At 44.8% G+C, this 21,285-nt stretch overlaps 4 protein-coding genes and 1 long non-coding RNA gene across 9 annotated transcripts; 3 read left to right on the plus strand and 2 right to left on the minus strand.

Moving 5' to 3' along the window:
* The first annotated feature begins 562 nt into the window (after window positions 1-562).
* Window positions 563-7,776, plus strand: inpp5kb (inositol polyphosphate-5-phosphatase Kb). Of its 2 annotated transcripts, XM_086012388.1 has the most exons (13): window positions 563-751; window positions 1,293-1,344; window positions 3,150-3,254; window positions 3,920-4,028; window positions 4,115-4,231; window positions 4,308-4,483; window positions 4,822-4,933; window positions 5,004-5,113; window positions 6,022-6,235; window positions 6,384-6,521; window positions 6,597-6,680; window positions 6,986-7,090; window positions 7,169-7,776. In XM_086012388.1, exons 2-13 carry the CDS (start codon window positions 1,301-1,303, stop codon window positions 7,235-7,237), a joined length of 1,383 nt encoding a protein of 460 aa, XP_085868514.1. In that variant the 5' UTR covers window positions 563-751; window positions 1,293-1,300; the 3' UTR covers window positions 7,238-7,776. The 2 variants fall into 2 exon arrangements, with proteins under 2 accessions (XP_085868514.1, XP_085868513.1); XM_086012387.1 differs by lacking the exons at window positions 563-751; window positions 1,293-1,344 and adding an exon at window positions 1,474-2,474.
* A 415-nt stretch (window positions 7,777-8,191) lies between these two features.
* On the plus strand, window positions 8,192-12,444 carry nle1 (notchless homolog 1 (Drosophila)). 3 transcript variants are annotated; one of them, XM_086012346.1, is made up of 13 exons: window positions 8,192-8,280; window positions 8,897-9,074; window positions 9,148-9,368; window positions 9,506-9,585; window positions 9,682-9,758; window positions 9,834-9,931; window positions 10,459-10,651; window positions 10,722-10,857; window positions 11,011-11,057; window positions 11,144-11,346; window positions 11,422-11,581; window positions 11,921-11,991; window positions 12,078-12,444. In XM_086012346.1, the coding sequence occupies exons 2-13, from the start codon at window positions 8,940-8,942 to the stop codon at window positions 12,088-12,090; spliced, it is 1,434 nt and encodes a 477-aa protein (XP_085868472.1). In that variant the 5' UTR covers window positions 8,192-8,280; window positions 8,897-8,939; the 3' UTR covers window positions 12,091-12,444. The 3 variants fall into 3 exon arrangements, with proteins under 3 accessions (XP_085868472.1, XP_085868471.1, XP_085868473.1); XM_086012345.1 differs by having other exon boundaries at window positions 8,276-8,329; XM_086012347.1 differs by lacking the exon at window positions 8,192-8,280 and adding an exon at window positions 8,334-8,374.
* slc25a1a (solute carrier family 25 member 1a) lies at window positions 12,441-16,886 on the minus strand. The gene is made up of 9 exons (XM_086012348.1): window positions 16,591-16,886; window positions 16,066-16,173; window positions 15,893-15,992; window positions 15,334-15,472; window positions 15,168-15,252; window positions 14,993-15,097; window positions 14,167-14,282; window positions 14,030-14,103; window positions 12,441-13,948 (listed from the first exon to the last, which is right to left on the minus strand). The coding sequence occupies exons 1-9, from the start codon at window positions 16,781-16,783 to the stop codon at window positions 13,834-13,836; spliced, it is 1,035 nt and encodes a 344-aa protein (XP_085868474.1). The 5' UTR covers window positions 16,784-16,886; the 3' UTR covers window positions 12,441-13,833.
* Window positions 14,496-19,824, plus strand: LOC147133595 (uncharacterized). The gene is made up of 3 exons (XR_015081841.1): window positions 14,496-18,096; window positions 18,165-18,282; window positions 19,448-19,824. It is a non-coding gene; the product is annotated as an uncharacterized LOC147133595 (long non-coding RNA).
* LOC147133596 (uncharacterized) lies at window positions 17,402-19,839 on the minus strand. 2 transcript variants are annotated; one of them, XM_086012350.1, is made up of 6 exons: window positions 19,690-19,839; window positions 19,429-19,585; window positions 18,840-18,966; window positions 18,177-18,247; window positions 17,822-18,073; window positions 17,402-17,521 (listed from the first exon to the last, which is right to left on the minus strand). In XM_086012350.1, exons 1-6 carry the CDS (start codon window positions 19,713-19,715, stop codon window positions 17,477-17,479), a joined length of 678 nt encoding a protein of 225 aa, XP_085868476.1. In that variant the 5' UTR covers window positions 19,716-19,839; the 3' UTR covers window positions 17,402-17,476. The 2 variants fall into 2 exon arrangements, with proteins under 2 accessions (XP_085868476.1, XP_085868475.1); XM_086012349.1 differs by having other exon boundaries at window positions 17,515-18,073.
* Window positions 19,840-21,285: the final 1,446 nt, after the last annotated feature.

Here is a 21,285-nt window from a genome sequence, read left to right on the forward strand (position 1 = left end):
TTTATTCGTACTTTTGCGTGCGTCAAGGTTTTAAGTTCAAGTAAACAAGCATAACTCATTGAAAAGGCAAAAGTTATGTGATTGGCCTTTTCACATCCAACATGGCTGCCGTGCTCCGGTCACACACTGTGAGGAAAACTCAAGTGTCTCACAATTTAGCATCTAATGGCCAAACCGAGCACTTGGAAATAAACCTTAGCCTGAGCCGTCTGTAAAGTAGACAAGATTCAACTTTGGTGGCATTCGGACAAGTTTGTCTTTGAATGGACCACTAGAAATGGTCAAAATGACGCAAAGCTGCCTATTTCGAACCAAAACGGTAGACCTCCTGCGGGTTTCTTGAGAGTCTCTCATGATAGACATGTGGACCAAATGTTCATGTTCTCGAGTGAAAGTGTCTTTTGTGGCTGAATTTTCAGAATGCGTTCCTGTTTTATGGAGAGTCGTCCAACTTGTCTGTCAAACTGCTTGCGTCATGTCGACTCAACAAATGTGTCCATTCATAAATGACATAATGCTTCTCAAGCAACCTGCATCATAAGCTTGATCCCACCTTTTAAGTCCCCCACGCAGCAGCGGGCTGCTGTTATCGTGTGCAAGCAGAACGGCGAGTACACGGCTCCAACGACGGGAGTGTCAGCGGGAAAGACGATCCAGACTCTGGATTCCCCCTTGGAGATTTTCGTCATCTGCGCACAAGGAGTCTGCAGCTTCTTCCGGACGCCTCACCACACTAGCAGCCAAGACACGGGTACTGAAAACATACTTGGATGCCTCTCAAAAAAAAAAAAGCTTGGTTTACGTTCTGGGGTTGCTTTGCTACATCTGGCACTGGGTGTCTTACAATCTATGCATGGTACAATGAAATCTCAAGAGTCATGCGATATTCTGAAGCGAAAATGTGCTGCCCAATGTCAGAAAGTCTGAGTAAAGACCCCAAACCCAAGAATGACTAAAAAGTAAATATGGAGCTATTCTTAAGAGCCCCGATCTAAACCTTGAGAGTGTAAAAGGGAGCAAACATAATGGGTTTGATAATCATTTCATAATAATCAATTTGGCCCGCAAAAATGAAACCCATGTGTGGTATTTACTTGCTAACTTATAATAATGTAATCTTTCACGTGACTTCACTGCTCACGACGGTGCCGCTCTGAGTGATTAAAAAAAATCCATTTGACAGATGACAGCAGTTTTGACTGTTGCCATGGTGACCAGCATGGAGATTTAACTGTGTGTGTGTGGGGGGGGGGTGTCCGTGTGCATGTGTGTGTGTCTGTATGTGCGCGCAGGGTACGACATGAGTGCTGCTAGGTTGCCAATCGGAGGAAAAGACAAGTGCAGGTGAGTTCACGTTTATTTGTTCTCTTCTTCTTCTTCTTCTTCTTCTTCTTCTTCACGTTAGGAATACACATTGCCCTAACCGTTCTAAGAGGCTTTGGGGCGGGTTTGCGCAATAAAACTGCCATTCCTCACCTCTCTGATCCACTTAGAAACACTCCGCTTAAGTCTCTGCATGTGACTTGCTTATGGCAATGCAACCCTCTTTGCTGCATTTATTTCGAGAATATGCTATTCCATTTAGAAAACAACAAATTGATTTGAAATCAGATGTAGCGAAATCAGATGTAAAACCAGATGTGAAAATGACGGGGGAACAGATGTTATATAGACAGGTGTGAAACCAGATGTCATGTAAACAAGAAAACGGACCTGAAAATGAATAAGAAACGGATGTTGAAAAAAAATTAAAGTAACGTAAAACAAAATGAAACTGATTCAAAATATGAGATGGAAATGTGAATGAGGATTGAAACCAGATGTCATGCAAACAGATGTGAAACGAGATGCTATGTAACCAGATGTGAAAACGAAATGGGAAATGGATGTGAAAACATTTAAAATATGTGGTGAAGGGGATAGCACTTGCGCTTGCACCCCGACAAGAATGTTGGCATGCGGGTTGACCTTTCACCCACTTGAGTGGGAAAAGTGGAACACGGCCAAAAGAAGCCTAATGCCATTGTCCGCTCATTAGTTGGCGGCCCGAGATTGCGGAATGGCGGCCTCCCGGCTAACCCGCTTATTGCACCAGCCTCCACATTCCTCGCTTAAATCTCCTTCCCCAAATCCACACCGCTGCTTTTATTATGGACGGAAGTTCGCGGAGGGCACATCGCGGCGCTTCTTTCCCAGCGGACCTTTGAAGACAACAGGAAGCTAGTTTACCCAAAGGAGATGGACTTCCTGTCAGGCCGGGCCCGGCTACGCTCAGACAGCGCGGCGAGCGGCGCGTCTGCATCGTCGTCGTCGTCGTCGTCGTCCAGAATGCTTCTACGACAGAAGCTGGCTCAGCTCCTGAGCCGCATCGACGACATGAGCTCGGAGGACGAGGCCAGCGAGGAGATGTCGCGCACGCTGGACGATGCCTTTCAGCTGTGTTCGCACTTCGCGGCGCCCACACACGCCTTCAGGTGGACCGAGGCCAAGATCCCATTATCTGCGCTTGCGCGTTGTGTTTTTTTTTTTTTTCTCAAAATATGACGACATACAACCACAATAATAAGCATGTCGTTGAAGAATTATTGTTATTTGTAAAGGAAGAATTTTGTGTTGGTTGGCTTTAGGCAGGCGAGTATCAAAAAGAGTTATGAACCTTCATGCGAAAACATTTTAAATGGATGTGAAAAAAAAAAATCAAAAAACAATGAAAACAAATAAGAAATTAATTGAAAACCAGATGTACTGTAAACAGACAGGACAATGACTAGGAAACAGATGTAAAAAAAAATGAATGGATGTAAAAACAGGTGAAATCAAACATGAAACGGATTTGAAAACTGACAAAAAGCCAGATGTAATGTAAACAGATGTGAAATCAGATGCGGAAACAAATGAGATGAAAAATCAAAATGGATGCAAAGAGACGAAAAACAAGTATGAAACTGATGCGAAAGCATATTTACTGAAAATGTGAAATTGGAGAATAACAATAAAGTATTTCAAACTGATGTGAAAGATGTGTAAAAGCAGGTCAAAACAAATTTGGTTTGCAAACAGATCAGGAAGCGGATGTAATGTTAACTGATGTAACGGGTTCTTAAAGACACATAGAACCTTTCATGTACTAATATTAACCATGTTGACAGGCTGCACATGGTGACATGGAACGTGGCCACAGGGGAGCCTCCTGATGACGTCACCTCGCTGTTGCAGCTCGACGTCCAACCGCCCACCGATCTCTATGTTATTGGGTGAGAAACTGATGTGAAATCACGTCGTGGAAATAGATGTGAGCTCACTGTAAAACGTTTTGTGGAAATGAAAGAAACACTTAATTGAAACAAAAGTGAAACCAGGTGAAATTTAAAGAGATCAAGTCAAATCAGACACAGACATGAAACTGATTTGAAACTAGAATTCATGTAAACAGAGATCAAAAAGCCATTGGAAATGGATGTAAAAACACATACTCTAGAACAAAGGTGAAACTAATTTCAAACCAGAAAATTAAGGAGAAACTGATGTGAAAACATGTAACAAATGCAAAAGTAATTTGAAACTGGTTGTAATGTGAAAAGATGTGGAAAATTAATGGGCAAACAACAATAGGAGACAAATGTTTAACTAATTTGAAACCAGATGTAATATAAATGTGAAAAAATGAATGGTAATTGAATGCAAAATTGTGTAGAACAAATGTGAACCTGATTTGAAACCAGATTACTGCTGTAGAAAATGAATGGATGCAAACCATGTGGAGCAAATATCAAACTTATTTAAAACTAGTTGTGATGTGAACAAAGGTGAAAATGAAAGGGAAAACGAGTGTAACAGAAATGTGTCATGAACACAAAACTGTTTTGACACCAGATGTCCGATAAACACAAGTGAATCCAAACGTATTGTCGTGTGCCAGGTTACAAGAAGTGTGCGCCACACCGGTCCGATTCATCTCGGACTTGATTGTCGAGGACTCATGGAGTCACATCTTCATGGATACTCTGGCGCCGCGAGGCTTCGTCAAGGTGACGAATAAAAAAAAAAAAGCCGGACCATTTTGAGCTTTTTAGTGGTAGGGTGACGTGTGTCTTTTCCCCGTGCGTCCATGCAGGCGGCGTCAGTGAGGATGCAAGGTCTGCTGCTTTTGGTGTTCGCCAAACAGTCACACCTGCCTTACATCCGAGACATCCACAGCACGTACACTCGCACTGGGATCTTTGGATACTGGGTATTGACTTCAAAATCCAATTGAATTGATTTAAATGTAAATGAATGTGTTGTTGTTTTTTTTATTTTTATTTTAGGGAAACAAAGGGGCGGTGTCGGTGCGCTTCTCCTTCTACGGCCACAAGGTGTGTTTCCTCAACTGCCACCTGGCGGCGCACATGAGCCACGCCCTGCAGCGCGTCGACGAGTTTGAGCACATCCTGGAGACGCAAGAGTTCGACACGGATGACGCGCGCCGGGTGCTGGACCACAAGTTAGTCAACACCAAGAAAAGAACCTCCGCCAAGGCGCAAGGATCCATCGAACCGTCATAGGGATGAATCGTGTTGCGTTGAATGAAAATGGCACCACATCCGACTCGCTACGAGACCATGTGACTTTTCCTAGCCAATCAGCAAGTTTTAATTCATTCAGAATGCAAGCAAAGTATATTATTTGAAAAACATTTTCAAAATATTCCACTGTTTTACAATATATAATCAGAGAGAACAATGTAATGTAACAATGTGGTGAGGGACCGTTACTAAAATAATGAGAATATTTTTTTTTAATTCTAATACGATTTTTCGCCCACATCCCTGCCCGCACAAGGCTAGTGTTCTGGTTTGGAGATTTGAACTTCCGCATCGCTGACCACGGACTACACTTCCTGCGCTCGTCCATCAATGGCGGACGTCTCAACCTGCTGTGGAGCAAGGACCAGGTGACACGCACGCATGCACGTACCCACACAGATACACACACACGCGCTGACGTACTTCCTGTTTGTGCAGCTGCTGACCATGAAGAAGAAGGAGGCCTTCCTGCAGGAGTTTGAGGAGGGACCCTTGAATTTCAAGCCCACCTACAAGTTCAGCCGCAATTCCGACGCCTACGACCTTGGGTAACCCCCCCCCCCACACACACACACACACACACTCTTACATAGGCATTTGACAGTCCACATTGTGCGAAGATGGTCGTCGTAATCTCGCATGATGTCACTCGCGTTGGCTGCAAGCAGAAGTTTGAATGTAAACAAACAACTGCAGTTTTCAATACCTCCTGTCCCATTTGGTCCTCCATCTTACTTCTCTGTACTTTAGTTCACAGACTTCGCCTCACTTAAGCGACATCAAGTTAGCATTTTGGATAACAAGCTAATGACAGCATAACTTTATTGTCGCATTGCCCGCATTCCCCCCTGGTTGATGACTTTGTGACGTGATCATTTGTGCATGTGTGTGTGTGTGTGTGTGTGTCTATTAGCGTTAGCACTGCAGCGCTGCCCCTAACCATGTATAGGCCCAGGCCCCCGCAGCGCTGCAGCACCACCCTCCTCTTCCTGCTCATCTCCCTCACCTGGGCACTGCTCTCTGTCCGGCTAGTAGACCCGCCCAGGTGGGTGTCTCCATGGCAACCCCTGGGCCCTTTTGAAACTGGAGACAAAATGAAATACACAATGAGAAATGCGTTTCATCCCAGACTTGTCGAAGTGCGAGTTATAGCTCAAATCCTATTGGTAGTATAGATAGTAACTAGGCCTCCGCTCAATAGCATACTGTTAGCATCGTGAATAACATGCTAACAACAGCATAGCATTACATAGCATTATTTTACAGATAATACAAGTACATTTGATACTTTGGAGCACACAAAACGTCTGTCTGTTGGTTTCTTAGAGAATCAAATGGCGATGCGGATGACCAAATATCTTTATTCACGGTCGCTAGAGCTGACTTTAGTAGCGTTAGGGTAGCATTTTGGCTAACGAGTGAAAGACTGGCCTCCATCTTGTCTTGCGTCACCTAGCGGCAAGAAGAGGAAGCCCGCGTGGACCGACCGCATCCTGTGGCGGGTCAAGCCCAAAAACTTGCCGTCGGAAGACGACGACGACAAGTTGTCGACCGCCACCGACGACAGCCTGGATGAGTACCCCCTGGTGGTCAACCAGGATAAATACACCAGTGACATGAGCTATGGCGTTAGCGACCATAAGCCTGTCATGGCCAGCTTCAGCCTGGAGGTGAGAGGCAAGACTGCATAGGTTTTTCCTGATCCACATCACCTCTGTCCGGTTTGTGATTGGCCTGTCTGCATTTGGCGGGTGTGGCTTAGCAAAAGTGTGACTCTCCCTTGAATTTGATTGTGGTTTACCGCTTTTGTCGCCGCAGCTGAGGAAACACTTTGACACTCCACTGGTTCACGTGACGCCTGAAGGCGTCTGGAGCGCCGACCAGGACGCTCTCCTCAAATACACCGTCCAGGAGGACTTCCTCTCTTCAACGTGGGACTGGATCGGCCTCTACAAGGTGCGTCCCAGGAGAAGAAAATATTTTGCTTGGTGGAGGTAATAATAGAACAGATGCCTTGTTGTTGAATCGCAGGTCGGCTTCAAGAGCTCGAGCGACTACGAGACTTTTGTGTGGGTTCGAGAGGACGAGTTGCCAGAGATCGATGAAGTCATACAGGTGATGCATTAGCATGTGGCATCTTTTACAAACAAATTGGTGATGATCATCCTTGCAGTCTGGTGTGCATCTACAATCTCATCCCTGACATCGCTGACTGACAAGAAAATGAGTCATACAACTAGTATGCTTTGTGCAAAAGACCAGTTGACATCGGGAGTATTGGTTGACTGTGCCACGTGGACGTGGGCACCAAACAATCTGTGGGAGGCAGAAATATGTCTAATAACTTAATCAACATGTCCCTCCTCTGTATATGTTTATGCTTTCTTGATTGAGAATAAGCATGTGCTTTTGGTCGCTAGATTTCCGTGGATAAGGATGACATCCCTCTGCTGGGCGGACAGTATGTGCTGGGCTATTACAGCACTAACATGCAGAGCATCATTGGCCTCAGTGCCAACTTCCAGGTGAACGCGGCTCATTTGGTCTATTTATATCTAGAATGTATCGTTTATTCTGAGATTATATTTTGGTCAATCTCGCAGATCTTGGAGTCGAAACGTGCTGTCATGGAGGGTCTCGTGCCGGAGAACATCAACGGGCTCACCAAATAAATGAAGAAACTTTTGTGTGTCTTATTAGCCTCAAACTTGATCAAAGAACTGTGATGTCGGAAGTCTTCGTCGCGTGATTTCACACATAGGAAAGACTGGAAAGGGCAAGGAATTTTAAAAAGCCATTAACAATAAAAAGATAATGACAAGTCAGTGTAGGTGGAAAGGATCACATTTACCCGTCCATGTTAATTCAGAAACATGTAATGAATGAGTCAGTAACACATGTATTTGAACCTACCGGTTCTTTCATAGCACTGAATGCTGGACAATTTAGATTATATTATGAATGACCTCTCTTGATATTAATTTTTAACATGAATGAAATGAATTATGGATGGATGTTTTACATGCTGTATGTATGTCCCTAAAATCTGGACACATAGGTGATTGATCGCAACATGGAGATGTTTTATCGACTTCATTTTACATGAATGTTTTCAGAGTACATCAACCTTTGCTTCACAAACATCCTAAATCAAATTGAAAATGTTATTTTTTAGCGTTCCATTTGAATAAACTGTTGTTGAAAATGTAAATTTCATGGAATTTGCTGTTGTTGTTGTTGTTGTTGTTCCCACCTTTATGGCATTTTAGGGACACGTGACCATAATAAAAAATATGGTAAATTAATGGGGAAACGGTAATACAGTTATGAGAATTCAGTGGTAATTTTACCAGAGGGACAAAAAACTGGATATTTATATTTGTATTTAACTAATTTGCAGATTTTAGGGAAAAATATGGTAAATTAATGGGGACAAGATGATAAAGTTACAAGAATTGGAAATAGTATTTTTTGTCATTAACGTCTGTTACATTCAACGTAAAACATTAGACGGTAGCAGCAGATATTAAAATTAGTTTAGAAAAAAAAAGTTTCGCTTTTTTCGACATTTGCACGGGTCTACTACTGCAGCAACGGCAGATTTAAAAGAGATGTTACCACTTCGAGTAAACTGGCACTCACTTCCGCATTCCCATGTGTCCTTGCGGCCAGGCACGGGCTCAACAAGAACGTCTTCGTCTTTTGCAACATCTTGGTAAGTGTACACACGTGTGGACTTTTAACACTTCGCTTCTTCGTTTAAGGTAAATTTTATCACATGTCGACATTGAATTCACTTACTGACTGAGGTGTGTGAGCAAATGTTGATCAGGATAGTGTCGCTGGAAATGCAGTTTTAACGACTTGGTCGTCCCAAAACACTCTACTTGCTCACGGCTAGCTACCCGAGCTAGCTTGACATGCTAGCGATAACTGGCTTTCTATTGTAATATAGTGCGCAACCCGAGTCTTGACTTCCAATCCATTATTATGTTTAACAGAGTTTTAAGAATCAAAACTGTAATTTTAATACATATTGGGCCGTTCAAACGTAGGGCTCCCCGAATAATCAAATGAGTCGTTTTATTTTAGTTATTTACGAGGACGTGTTTTTTCTTTCGATTTTTTTGTGACTTCTGTTGTTCAAAGTCGCTGTGACATGAGCGGCATAAATTTCACATTATCTGTAAATAAACAGGAATGTGTTTCTGTTGATTCTGTGGAACTTGATGCATGGGTGTGTGGTGGGGAGACTTGCTGGCTTAAAAGCTCTTTTTGTATGAGTAAAAATTAGGCAAGAAGAGAATAATCATTTTTTGTGTGTTTTGAAGGGGGAAAAAATAATTAGAGGTCTCCGTCATAAGGCATCAGAAGATGAGTGATGACGTGCAGCGGCTCCTGATCCAGTTCCAGGACGAGAACGGGGAGATCCTGGGTTCCCCTTTCGATGTTCCTGTTGACATCACTCAAGACAAACTCCAGCTGGTTTGCAATGCGTTGCTGCAGAAGGTACACGCGACCAGAAGTTGTGCACACATGAATGAGTAGACTTTATTCAACATGTCTTTTTCTTCCTTTTCAGGAGGAGGCGGTGCCGCTGGCGTTCTTCGCCCGTGGCGACACAGAGATCGTGTCCAGCCTGGGCGTCTGCATCAAGGAGTTGGCATGGGAGACGGAGCAGGTGCTGCCAGTGGTGTACCAGCCCCAGGCCGTGTTCCGGGTGCGAGCTGTCACCCGCTGCACCAGCACGTTGCAGGGGCACACCGAAGCCGTCATCTCCACTGCTTTCAGTCCCACCGGCAAGTGAGTGGTGCGAGTGGGCTTCGTTTTACATAGCCAGTACAGTCGTGCTTTATTATTATGTATTATGTATTATGCCCAGTCGACTTAGTGAACGAAAACGCGGAAAGCAGGTGGAAAACGTTTCTACTTGTTTTCAGATATTTGGCCAGCGGTTCCGGTGACACCACAGTGCGCTTTTGGGACTTAATGACGGAAACGCCGCATCATACCGCCAAAGGTACGCTTACTGCTATTATGTGGTATTGTGCTAGTTTAAGCTTACATTTTAGCGTAGCACGCTAACTTGTACTGGATTGTGTTTTATTCAAAATAGGTCACACACATTGGGTTCTAAGCATCGCTTGGTCACCTGACGGCAAGAAGCTTGCGTCGGGATGCAAAAACAGTCAGGTGACTTGGCAAAAAAAAAAACCACACCCACGCACACACCTTGTCACACGTGTAAATTTTTAATTTCTTTTATAGATCTTTCTGTGGAATCCAGTGACGGGCACACAAATGGGGAAGACCCTGACCGGACACACTAAGTGGATCACTTGGCTTTGCTGGGAACCTCTTCACCTGTAAGTATCAGTGCACCCAATTCCTCTGGAAATCTCTGGACAAGTTAATAAACATGATGAGTTTCATTATCCTGGAAACTGACACTTAATCCTTGAATCCACTTGAAAAATACAGGTAATTTTTAAATCTACTGTACCTAAGAATTGTGATCCTTAAATACACTTTTAAAGACATGTAATACTTAAATCAGCTGTATGTAAACCTTACACCTGCTTTTAAAAGGGATAGGTACTCCTTAAATCAGCATTAAGAATTAAATTTCTTCCTGAAATTTGCATTAAAAATTGTGAAGTCCTATAATACTTAAATACACCTTAAAAATTTAACGTTTTCCTTAAAAATTAATACAACTTCAAAATGGTTCCTAGTCATGAAATCTCACTTAAAAATCATATGGAATCTTGAAAAATGCCACCAATTTGGCTTCCTAAAACCCAGCCAGAGGTTGCTAGGAAATCTGTAGGTGTCCCAATACTTGTGTCCGTATGTGTACCTCAATCACTGAAGCATCTTTTGTTTTCACCAGTAACGGCGAGTGTCGCTACCTGGCGAGCAGCTCCAAAGACAGCTCGGTGCGCATCTGGGACGTGGTGCTGGGACGCTGCGACAAGATCCTGACGGGCCACACGCAGTCGGTCACTTGCGTCAAGTGGGGCGGCGACGGGCTGCTCTACACGTCGTCGCAGGACCGCACCGTCAAAGTGTGGCGGGCCAAAGACGTGAGTCACGGCAGAGGGGCGTTACGGGTCAAAGCGACAGTGAACGAGCCCCCCGTTTGTTGTCTTTTAGGGCGTCCAATGCCGGACGTTGCAGGGCCACGCCCACTGGGTCAACACGCTGGCGCTCAGCACCGACTACGTGCTAAGGACCGGCGCCTTCGAACCAGCCAGCGCCACAGTCAACCCACAGGACCTCACAGGATCAAGTAAGAACAAATATCATGCCATGTTTACATTTTAAAAAATAAATATATAAAAATGTAATGATGCCAACAATGAGCCTTTTCGCTATTCATGACAAAGGCGGGTCTTCACAATATTTTTAAAAGTCTGAATTCTAATACAATGTCTCCTCCTAGTTGCGGAACTAAAGGACAAAGCCTTGCAGAGATACAATAATGTTCGGGTATGTATGGGGGTTTCCCCACCCCTCTAATTTCAAGTCTATATTTGCTTGAAAAAAAAATTACGTGTGACTGTGCGGTCCCGCAGGCTTCCAACCCGGAGCGCTTGGTCTCAGGCTCGGATGACTTCACCTTGTTCCTGTGGAATCCCGCCGAGGAGAAGAAGCCTCTTGCCAGGATGACGGGCCACAGCGCCCTGGTCAACGAGGTACTCTTCTCCCCGGACACCCGCCTGCTGGCGTCGGCCTCCTTCGACAAGTCCGTCAAAATCTGGGACGGTCGCACCGGGAAGTAAGTAGTACCGCGGTTGACCACTCTGAGGCGCTGTCTGCTAAGCTAACGCCTCTGGCACTTTGTCACCGACAGGTACCTGATGTCCCTCCGTGGCCACGTGGGCTCCGTGTATCAGGTGGCATGGTCAGCCGACAGCCGGCTGCTGGTGAGCGGCAGCAGTGACAGCACGCTCAAAGTGTGGGACGTCAAGAGCGGGAAGCTCAACATGGATCTTCCGGGACACGCAGATGAGGTGAGGGAACGGTTATACGCGAATTTAAAAAAAAAAAAAAATAATTTTATCAAGCATTAAATGCAACCAGTTTAACCTCTGACATGTACACAACAGTAAACAATGTGTCTTACCGTTTTACTTTTTAGGAGTAAATAGACAGAATGAAATTAAAGACATCATTAAAATAAAATTTCATAAGGGTGGAAGAGCGTCTACATGCTGGTGAATTAACGATTACAGAAACATGCAGGAAAGGCCGATGCTGTTTATTTCGTGCGACATTAAGTGCTGAACCAATACGTCTGCTAAGCGGTGCATACTGTATGCGTATGAAAGCTGACTTTTCTTCCATGCCAGGTGTTTGCTGTGGACTGGAGTCCCGACGGCCAACGAGTGGCCAGCGGCGGCAAAGACAAATGCCTCAGAATGTACGTAAAAATACCCGCAGACCTTTTTCTATCTTTTCAAATCAACTATTCCGACTTATTTTTTTTGGGGGGGGGGGTCTTTACAGATGGAGAAGATAGCTTTCATGGCCACAACCTCCACTTTTCCGATCCGAGAGCCCAAGTGAAGGTGCTTTATCGTCAGTTTGGTGTTAAAAAGCATGATCATGGCGACTCGCTGACACAAACAAGGTCAGAATACGAAGACTTTTGGTGGTAGATGTGGGTTGCAGGCGGGAGTGCTTACAACTCCCCCAGGCACCCTCAACCTTTAATCTCCTCCATTGTCAAAGCCTCAAGCTGCGGATCTCAAAACTGAAATGAACTCCCACGCACCCGACCCCCAATAACGCCCTCTAATAAACGTGTACACAGATTTTTCATTTGACAGCGGCAACGTTTATTACACTATAAAAAAAAATCAAAAAAAATCCATCTATTACCTGATGTCATTTATTTTTAACAGTCGAGGCAATCGAACAGTCTCGCGCACGCACACACAACCACACATATGGGAGCAACATCGTCGTGCAAAATGGGGATCATGTTTTTAGTTCGGACAAAAACGGGGATTCTGAAGGCTTTATCTGTGCAAGGCTAAGTGGTTATAAATGCACGTTTCCTCGCTTAAGCCGGTGTGATCGCCCCTCCCCCCCACTGACTCCTTATTTCTTCATGTGAATATGGAATTGGGCGTAAACGAGGGTCGTCAGTGTATAAAACGATTCAGTTAATTTGATATAAAAGAAGAGAACATAAAGGAAAGATGGAAACAGCCTTGATAAGAATTGAGGCTGCGGCCAGTGATGAACAGGCCCTCGTACACCCTTCTTTTTCCGAGCTCTTGAGTTTACCCTCGAAATGGTTAAACAAAAAGGCTTACTTAAAACAGTTATCAAATGTTGTTCCCAAAAAGCAGCATGAATCAGCGATTTCGGGCAATTAGCCTGCTAGCATCGAACGAGACGGATAGTTTTAGCATGTAGTTAACGGGGGGGAAAAAAGCAAGAATCAACTGAGCAGTCACTCTTAAGATCTTTCTTCTTTGGATAACACTGAATTGGAGTTGCGCCACAAAACCTGTTTGCATCAAACAAGACGGATGTACTTAGCATGTGGTTAGCAGACTATTTTGCCCTTCAAAAATGCACAGCTAGTCAACTTAGAGGTGATGAAGTGTGAGATATTAAAGCTATGTTTGCTAAATAGCATTGCTTGACTAGCATGTTGCTAACAGACAATTCCCCCCCCCCCCAAAAAAAAAAGCAGCATGAATCTACTTAGCAATCCTGAAAAGTGACAAAAAGTATGAAATCTTAAAAAAACGTTAACATCAAATGAGTCAGCTGGACTTTCTGTGTGCGCGTTTAAAAAGTCTTCCATTTTCTCATCCTTTTCTTTCCCAAAGCCAAAGACATATTTGTGGTTTGAGTACTTTGCGCTCAACCACATGCGACAAACAGTATCATTATTAGAAAGTAAAAACCCGATATGGACCAAAGTATTGGGACAATCAAATGAATTATTGAATCAAGACATTTTGGATTACGCGTCCAACCTTTTTTCATTTCCTGGTGCACAAAGCAAGGTCCATCAAGGTGTGCTTGGATGAGAAATTCCCCACAGAGAATTACTTTTTTTTTTTTTATGTATCTGATAACCAATGGTTGTATAAAGCAATTGGCCTTTTTTTTTTTCTTTGTTGCTGTTCAACAATCAGTCCTCCTTAGCCGTCTTTTAGTGCTGGAAAATGTTCCTAAAGCGGCGTGGAAGTGTCTAGAAGGCCTTGCCAGTCTTCTTTTAGGGGAGTCCTCACTGGTCCTCCTATTGGGTCTTCCACACATTGTTGAGCAACTTGACCACCTCTTCGTAGATGACGAAGACGATGGCCACATCCAAGCACACGCGGCCCAGCCGGGGAACGGTTCCCTTGTAGAAGCTTTTTGGACGGGATGGGACAGGAAGGCATTAGCCGGCGTTACGCTACTAGCTAGCCAAGGGAAGAACTGAGGCAACTCACGCTTGCGGTCCTTCCTGCTTGAGAATCTGGAAGGCGCAGTCCATTGTGTTCTTGTAGCGATGGGCATCCAGACCCTTTAAAAAAAATATGGTATTCAGACACCATTTAAAGGTCAAACAACAAATGTCAGAACTAACCTGCATTCTGGTCTTGACCACATCCAGAGGTGTGTTACCAAAAACGCTGGCAGCCCCCGCCGTGGCTCCGAACATGGCTGTGACGATTGGGTGCATTTCCTTCCTGGGATCATCACCTTTTGGGGTGACCAGAATGTCAGTTTAAATATGTGCCAGACCAGCAGGTTTCTGATCAAATGTGGTGACTCCTGGATCGACGCAAGACCCTTCAGAGCTGCCGGTCTGTGGCTTCTCATCAGTTTTTGTTGTCTTAAGATCTTCTGTCTCCTGGTAAATTAGCTCCTTCCCTTATAGTGATCTACAACCTATCTCGTTTTGAAAGTGTAACCTTGTGGTCCCTAGTCTGGGGGAATTGGTACGTAGGGGCGACCTGCAAATTTCCAAAAGGTAGTATCCTATGGCCACGTGAAAGGGAATTGTGAAAAAGCCAACCCTGTTGTGGTACAAGCCATTGGATCTTCCAGAGAAGGACCAGACACTAGCACTAGCATCTTGTGTTACTAACCGCGTTTTGCGGAAACTGTAACAGGGACCTTGGTCATTCGTAGGTCCATCTTTTGTTAGCGACCAAACTACTTTTTGCGAACTGGACTGAAGGTGACCTGTCACATTTTCTATATATATCGGTACTATTAGGAAATACGGGAAAGACTCGTTGCCTGCGATATTATCTGCAGGCCAAGAACCAGAGACAAGCACTGAGTTCATCCCACCTGACTTAGGGCACGAGGTGTGGTACATTCTGGAATAGTCATCAGTCACATTCATTGTTATTCCTTCACCATTGTGTTTGTGAGCTCTCAGGGTTCTTGGGTGTGATTGTTACCTTTGTACCAATTACGTAGCGCATTCATCACGTAAAACCGGATGGCCTGATTGGTTCCCTGTTTGAGCACGGTCGCCGTCAGACCTTGATAGGTCCCCCGGACACCTACGGTGGGGAAGACCAGATGAAGCTAATGGCTAACCGTCGTCATCCGGGCTTGACTGGGAAGGCCTACCTTGTTCTCTGATGATCTCGCTGACGCCGTGAAAGAAACCCCGGTAGCGAGGCCTCATCGAGCACTGGTCGTGAATCATCTTCACCTGCAAGGGAGGGCAACTCAACACTCACATGAATGTCTCCCGTCACAAACGTGGGCAAACTTTTCACACATCGCCGCCCACCTTGAGCGTCTCCATGGGACACACAATGACGATAGCCTCTGTAATACCTGCCCCCAAGCCGCACAGGAGGCTCCGCGTGTTGTCCAGTCGGCCGGTGGCATCTCGCATTGGGTTGCTGAGGATCTCGAACGTGCCAAATCTGCAGGGGGGGGGGGGGACGAGGAGTAGGTGAGTACTGCTACTTCATTGTTTTCTGATACAATCTTGTTTTTACCTCCGCCAAGGTTTGTTTACCAAGAAGATAACATTTTGGTGAACATTTTTAGTAGGTATGGGAATCTTATGGTCTTTTGCCACTTGATCCCTTTCAGCCGCTCAGACAAACTCAGTGCGCATCTGTGGTCTGGGTTCGGCAACCGAACTGGATCCTTTTGTGTTCACGCTGCACAGGTTGAGTCAACCACAAACCGTAACGGGATTGGTCTCCATTCTCTTGACATTTTTGGATTGGAAAACATCCCTAGTTTGCTTAGACGTCTCGAGTGTGAAAACTGATGTGAATTAGGATCATCGTTCCTTGACAAAGGTCCGTCAAATCCACTTAGAACACAAATCGAACCTGACTGCCGACTTGGGGATGGAGCCATAGAGCAGCGAGCTGAGCCCTCGGTACAGGCCCCTGAGACCGTGATCCTGCACAGTCAGCTTTACGCAGTCACCTGCCAACAACGGGGACATTTAGACAAGCCCAGACAGGAAGCGGACAGTCGGCGGCGTCACGGTGTGACCTACCGATACCCCGGTAGCGCGGCGGGTTGGCTCGCTCGTCCAGCTGGAGCTGAGTCTTGACATACTCAGTCGGGAAGGTGATACAAATCTCGATTCCGCCCGCGATCCCACCTAAGGGGAGAATTTGCGGAAATTGGCATATGGTTCAGAGACTTCTTCCCCAAATTCTGTCATTTGTTCCCTGAAACTGACATCTGGTTGTAATCTGTATTTTCTGGTAAGTATGATTAGTTATGTTATAGGTCATAATCATACACCTTTGTTGGCCTGACACTAGGGTACATAATGTTTTATTGGCTATGCTGTTAAAAAAAAAAAAAAGGACATTTATATCGCACCCTTGTTTTAAAAAATGACTGGCATAGATGTAGACGCTATGCTACATGAGCATCACTGCTGGATTGGCTTTGTGACCCAGTTCGCCTTAATAGGCGCCAGCTTGTGCACAAAGCAGCTCTGCAGTCGCCGCAATCGGCTGAATGAAGCGCTTCAGGGAAAAAAATGGTATATATGAAATAAATAGCGGACCTGCTAGGATAGCCTTCCCAGGATGCGTAATCTTCCTACCCCCCACCGCCGCCGCTGCCGCCAGACTCCTCCTGGCCGCATATGAGCGCCCCAGGGCCGGCGGAGGCGAGAGCGTCGAGGCCGTCGTCGCTCTCCGCCGCCGGCCGTCGCTGTCGCCGTCCTCGCCCGAGACGGAGAGCTTGTCGAGCGGCATGGTGGTGGAGAGAAGGCTCCGCTGCGACGACAACAACAAGACGGGCTATGCGAGGGTGAGCCAACAATGTCCTGGGACTGGGGAGGGGGGAGGGGGGGGGGTATTGTGTCAGTATGCAAGGCAGTGGGTCAGCCGAGCGTACCACGCCATTGGCTGGGGTGGCGTGGGTCGGTCACGTGATATGTCGCCGTCTCAGCGGACCAATGAGAAGGAGGATGCTGATTTTTAACGATGCCATGACATGATGCAATTTGACGTTATTTTAAACATTACATTACAAGGTGCATTTCGATTTATGGTAGTATTTTATATATTCCATAGACTAATTTAAATAAAGGAAATTAAATATAAATATTATAAATACTGTTTTATTTACTTTATATGCCGGCTTCCCCTGGCAGCAGCAATTACAAAGAATAAAAAGTATATCTTTTTCCCTAAATGAAATTAGAGCAATTATTTAAATAAAATAATATGTATTTTAAAAGATGTATGAGTTCTTATCCAAGTTATCTTAAATAACCGTTCAACTTTGTTTATTTTATGCTGTTACCAATTTCATATTATTTATGCATCTCTTCGTGTCATGCACAAAAGAAAATAACACAAACACAGCAACAAAAACAAAGCTTTTTATTTCTTATTATTATTAGCATGAGTGATGATGCGTTTGTGTGCTGTACGACAAAAATCTTATTTGTTGGGGTTGCGCAGCCCGTCAAAATGGAGACACTTTGTCTGCAGGGAGAAGCACAACACATTAGGTCAGCTTCTGTGTGTTGAATGGGAAATTGCCACAATATTAGGTACAACTCCTAATGACATGCTTGGCTAATATCGTGCAAACTTTTACGAAATATAAGGAAAATGTTCCAAGAATGTTACAAAAGTCCCTCCCTGGATGTGCACCTTCATCCAGAACTGCAACAAAATGTTTTATTTCTCACCACAAATTATACTTATTAATTTAATTCCACGGTGCAAGTGTACCGAATACACTGGCGTGTGCGTGTGTGTGTACGTGTGCGTGTTGTCAACCTCGTGCCAGCTGAGCGTGTGAGCGGGCAGTGCCAGGTGGCAGTGGCGGCACGCTCGCTGCGTCTGCTGCTGCTGCTCATCATCATCGGCCCCATCGAAAGTCCCCCTGGGCCCCCAGCTGGGCCCCTCGCTGCCCCACAGGGGGCGACACGGCGCGTGCGAGGAGCAGGCCACGCCGAAGTGGGGACGAGGGTCCGTCTGGTAGTTCATCTTCTGGCCTCCAGAGGGCACCAGAGACAAACAATCCGAATCCTGTTGTAACACCAGAGCTTTAGGTAAAAAGCATATTTCCCGAATAAATTAATTTATATATGTATTCATTCATGTATTGATTTATTAACAGAGGTTTGGTGACCTGAGAAGCTCCAGGATTATACTCTGGGTCAAGAGACCTGAGACAGTACCAGCACGGCTCTGATGGGCCATCTGCTCCAAAGTCACCATGGAATGGGAATGAAAAAGTAAGTACTGTTTAGTTCACAGCAAAGTTGAACACTTCCTATAGGAAGTGATGAGAAGCCACAATTCCAGCGTCTATTACAAATACACTTGACTGCCCCCCGTGGTAAATAGTGTGCACTGCAGTGCAAAGGTGGAATTCCAACCACATTTGCAAATCATTCAAGGATCCTGATATAGCCTGCTCAAACCTGTAGTCTGGATAAATAAAAACATTTTTAAAAAATCTAGTTGATATATGACAGTGGTCCCCAACCACCGGTCCGTAACCCAGTACCAGTCCACAGGCCATTTGCTGCTGGTCTGTATTTATTTATTGGATATTTATTTTTTTATTTTTTTTATTTGCATATACAGTACGTCCTGATTGGGAATACGCACATGTCTATATTAAACTGCCCCCAGGTGGCCAAGGTGTGCACACCAGAAAGATCAGCACAATTCCTAATGAACTGAAGCAAGAAAAAAAAAGGTAAAACCAGTTTAATTGTTTGTAATTTGTTTAGTTACAGTATGTGATTACAAAAATGGTGTGTGTGTGTGTGTGTGTGTGTTGTACCGAGTATGTTGGAGGGATGTGACGACAGTACCGCGGGGGTCAGCTCTATCTCTGTTGGTGGGGGGGCATCACTCTGCATATCAGTGCCTTCCGCAGTGTCATATTGTGAGCTTCCCGGGTTGTTGACCTGCGAAAGACTTCAACTTTTATTTAAATGACAATAAAATCACATTTTGAGGCTTTGTAACGAATCATTCTTTTTCAGCACCTAATTTTTTGTCCACATTTTTTTAATGCACCTTTTTTTTTTCATCGTGCATTTTATGTGTCATATTTTAATGCATTTTTAAAACTAATATTATTTGATTGCATTGTCCTAATGACAATTTTTTTTTCCAAAGTATTTTATTCTTCAAATTAATCAAAAAATTAGACGGTCAACCTAAATTGCAAAAATGAATACGTATATTTAAGACATTTATTGAAAGGTCTTGAAATGCACTTTTCTGTATATTATTTAAGATTACATGTTGAATTAAGTGTAATGCATATTAAATTACAAAACGTGTTTATGAAATATTTTTGACTCGTATTAAAAAATGATGCAACTGTGTGTAAGTTTTTATTTTCCCTACGGAACAAACCTGACCTCCTTCTCTCCATCACAGGCCTTGCTTTGAAGCCCTCCTCGTCCTTCCCCTCCTCCATCTTCCGCTCCCTCTGGTTCTTCTGGTTCTGAAAACATTTTGGACCCGCCGCCCTCTTCCTCACCTCCGCTCACGTCATCCTGGTTTAAGGCGGTCCCGCTGAGGTGAGATACAGTCAATAAACCCCCTCTTCCTCTCACAAAATGTCCCACAAAAAAAAAATATATATCAGACGGGTCAAATTAAGCACCAAGGTGGCCCACCTTTCTTCCTCGCTGCATCCCTGCATGCCTTCTCCCGCTAGTCTGTGGACTTTTTGTCCCCCGCACCTGACTGTGTGAAACGGAAACTACAGGTGTTCAATATTTAATGCGAGCGAATGGCTCACAAGCAGCTCTCACAGAGGGTCGAGGCTCGGGTGTCCTCCAGCCTTCGATGTAAACAATCCGGGGGGGGGGGGGTTTAGCGCCTGACGCCATCCCAGGACATCATTCACGGGGAATATTTGTCACATCTTTTACCGTTTTCTACAAGGGTACCTTGCTACGGAAATGATAAGCGTGCATCGCTGTACAAGTTGGAGAATGGTGTGTCGTGAAAGAATACAAAAATGAAAACACTTAATTTTGTATTTGTCCACCAGATGGCGCCTGGACATGAAAATCCAACATAACTAATCATCGTCAAATGAAAACACTTTCAAGTGATAATCATCAACAACACTGTCGAGTTAGCATTATTTACAGAGTTAACATTGCATTTTATGTATTGTCCGCTTTGTCAAACTGCGGTCCTCGAGGGCCGCTATCCTGCATGTTTTAGATGTTTCTGAACATTTGAATCAGGCGTGTTGGAGGAGGGAAACATCCAAAACTTGTCGGATGGTGGCCTTCGAAGGACACGAGTTTGACACTTGTGTCATAGACGCACCCAACCAAAATGTTTCACCGGCTGCTACCATCTGCTTCGAGTCATTGTGACGTCTATTAAGTCTAAGTATATTTTAGATATTTCAGGCGGAAGCATCTTTAGAAGCGGGACTTATTTAACATAGAAAAAAAACAAATTATAATGGCGGGATAAATGTATAAAAGTGGGATGACGACAGGGCCATCGCGTGCACGCCACCATGGCATCATTTGACCATCGCCAAAGTCAAAATCTGTCCTACTGACACCCATTGACCCCAGCCTGCTCCCCTGCAAGCCCACCTTCATCACACACACACACACACGCCTTTTTTTCTTTTTTTGTCTCCACTTTGATGCAGTGAGGCGGCCATTTGCAAAGCACAATCAACTAAATTACACAGCCAGCCAGTTGCTGCTTTCAGGGTCATTGTGCAGAACTGAAATATGTGTGTGTGTGTCCTCTAAGTGCACGGCAGGTAGGTAGTAATTGGAGTGGTCCCACCCCTCCCGCTGCCCACCCCCCTTCCCTATACGTGTGTGTTTGGTGGGAGGAGGACGACGCCGGGAACATAAGTGGCGATGACTCACCGCCAGTCTATTGTGCCAGCAGTGCAGCAGCGAGAGTGCTTTTCGCCCCGTTCGCCTTCCATTGCTCTCTCTTTTTTTTTTTTCAACAAGAAATAGCCAGATGAGAGGATGAAAAGAGGAGGTTGGGGGGGGGGGCTAAAAAAGGAGGGTAAACTGGGGTAGTGTTGGAATAATAGGCAATGAATGAAGGTGGCGGAAGAGGGGGGAAAAAAAAAACGCAGATGAGAGACAAAAGGCAAGGCAAGATGGAGGCCTCCTTCGCTGCTCTTAATGGTCGCTGAGAGCTGGCTTGATGAGGCGTAATATGTCCAAACAGCCAAATGGCGCAGGAAAAAAAAAAAATGTTTGATGTTGTTGTTC

Source organism: Filicampus tigris, chromosome 17 (assembly GCF_054856515.1).
Source record: "Filicampus tigris isolate MCC_2025a chromosome 17, RoL_Ftig_1.0, whole genome shotgun sequence".
Lineage (NCBI taxonomy): Eukaryota > Metazoa > Chordata > Actinopteri > Syngnathiformes > Syngnathidae > Filicampus > Filicampus tigris.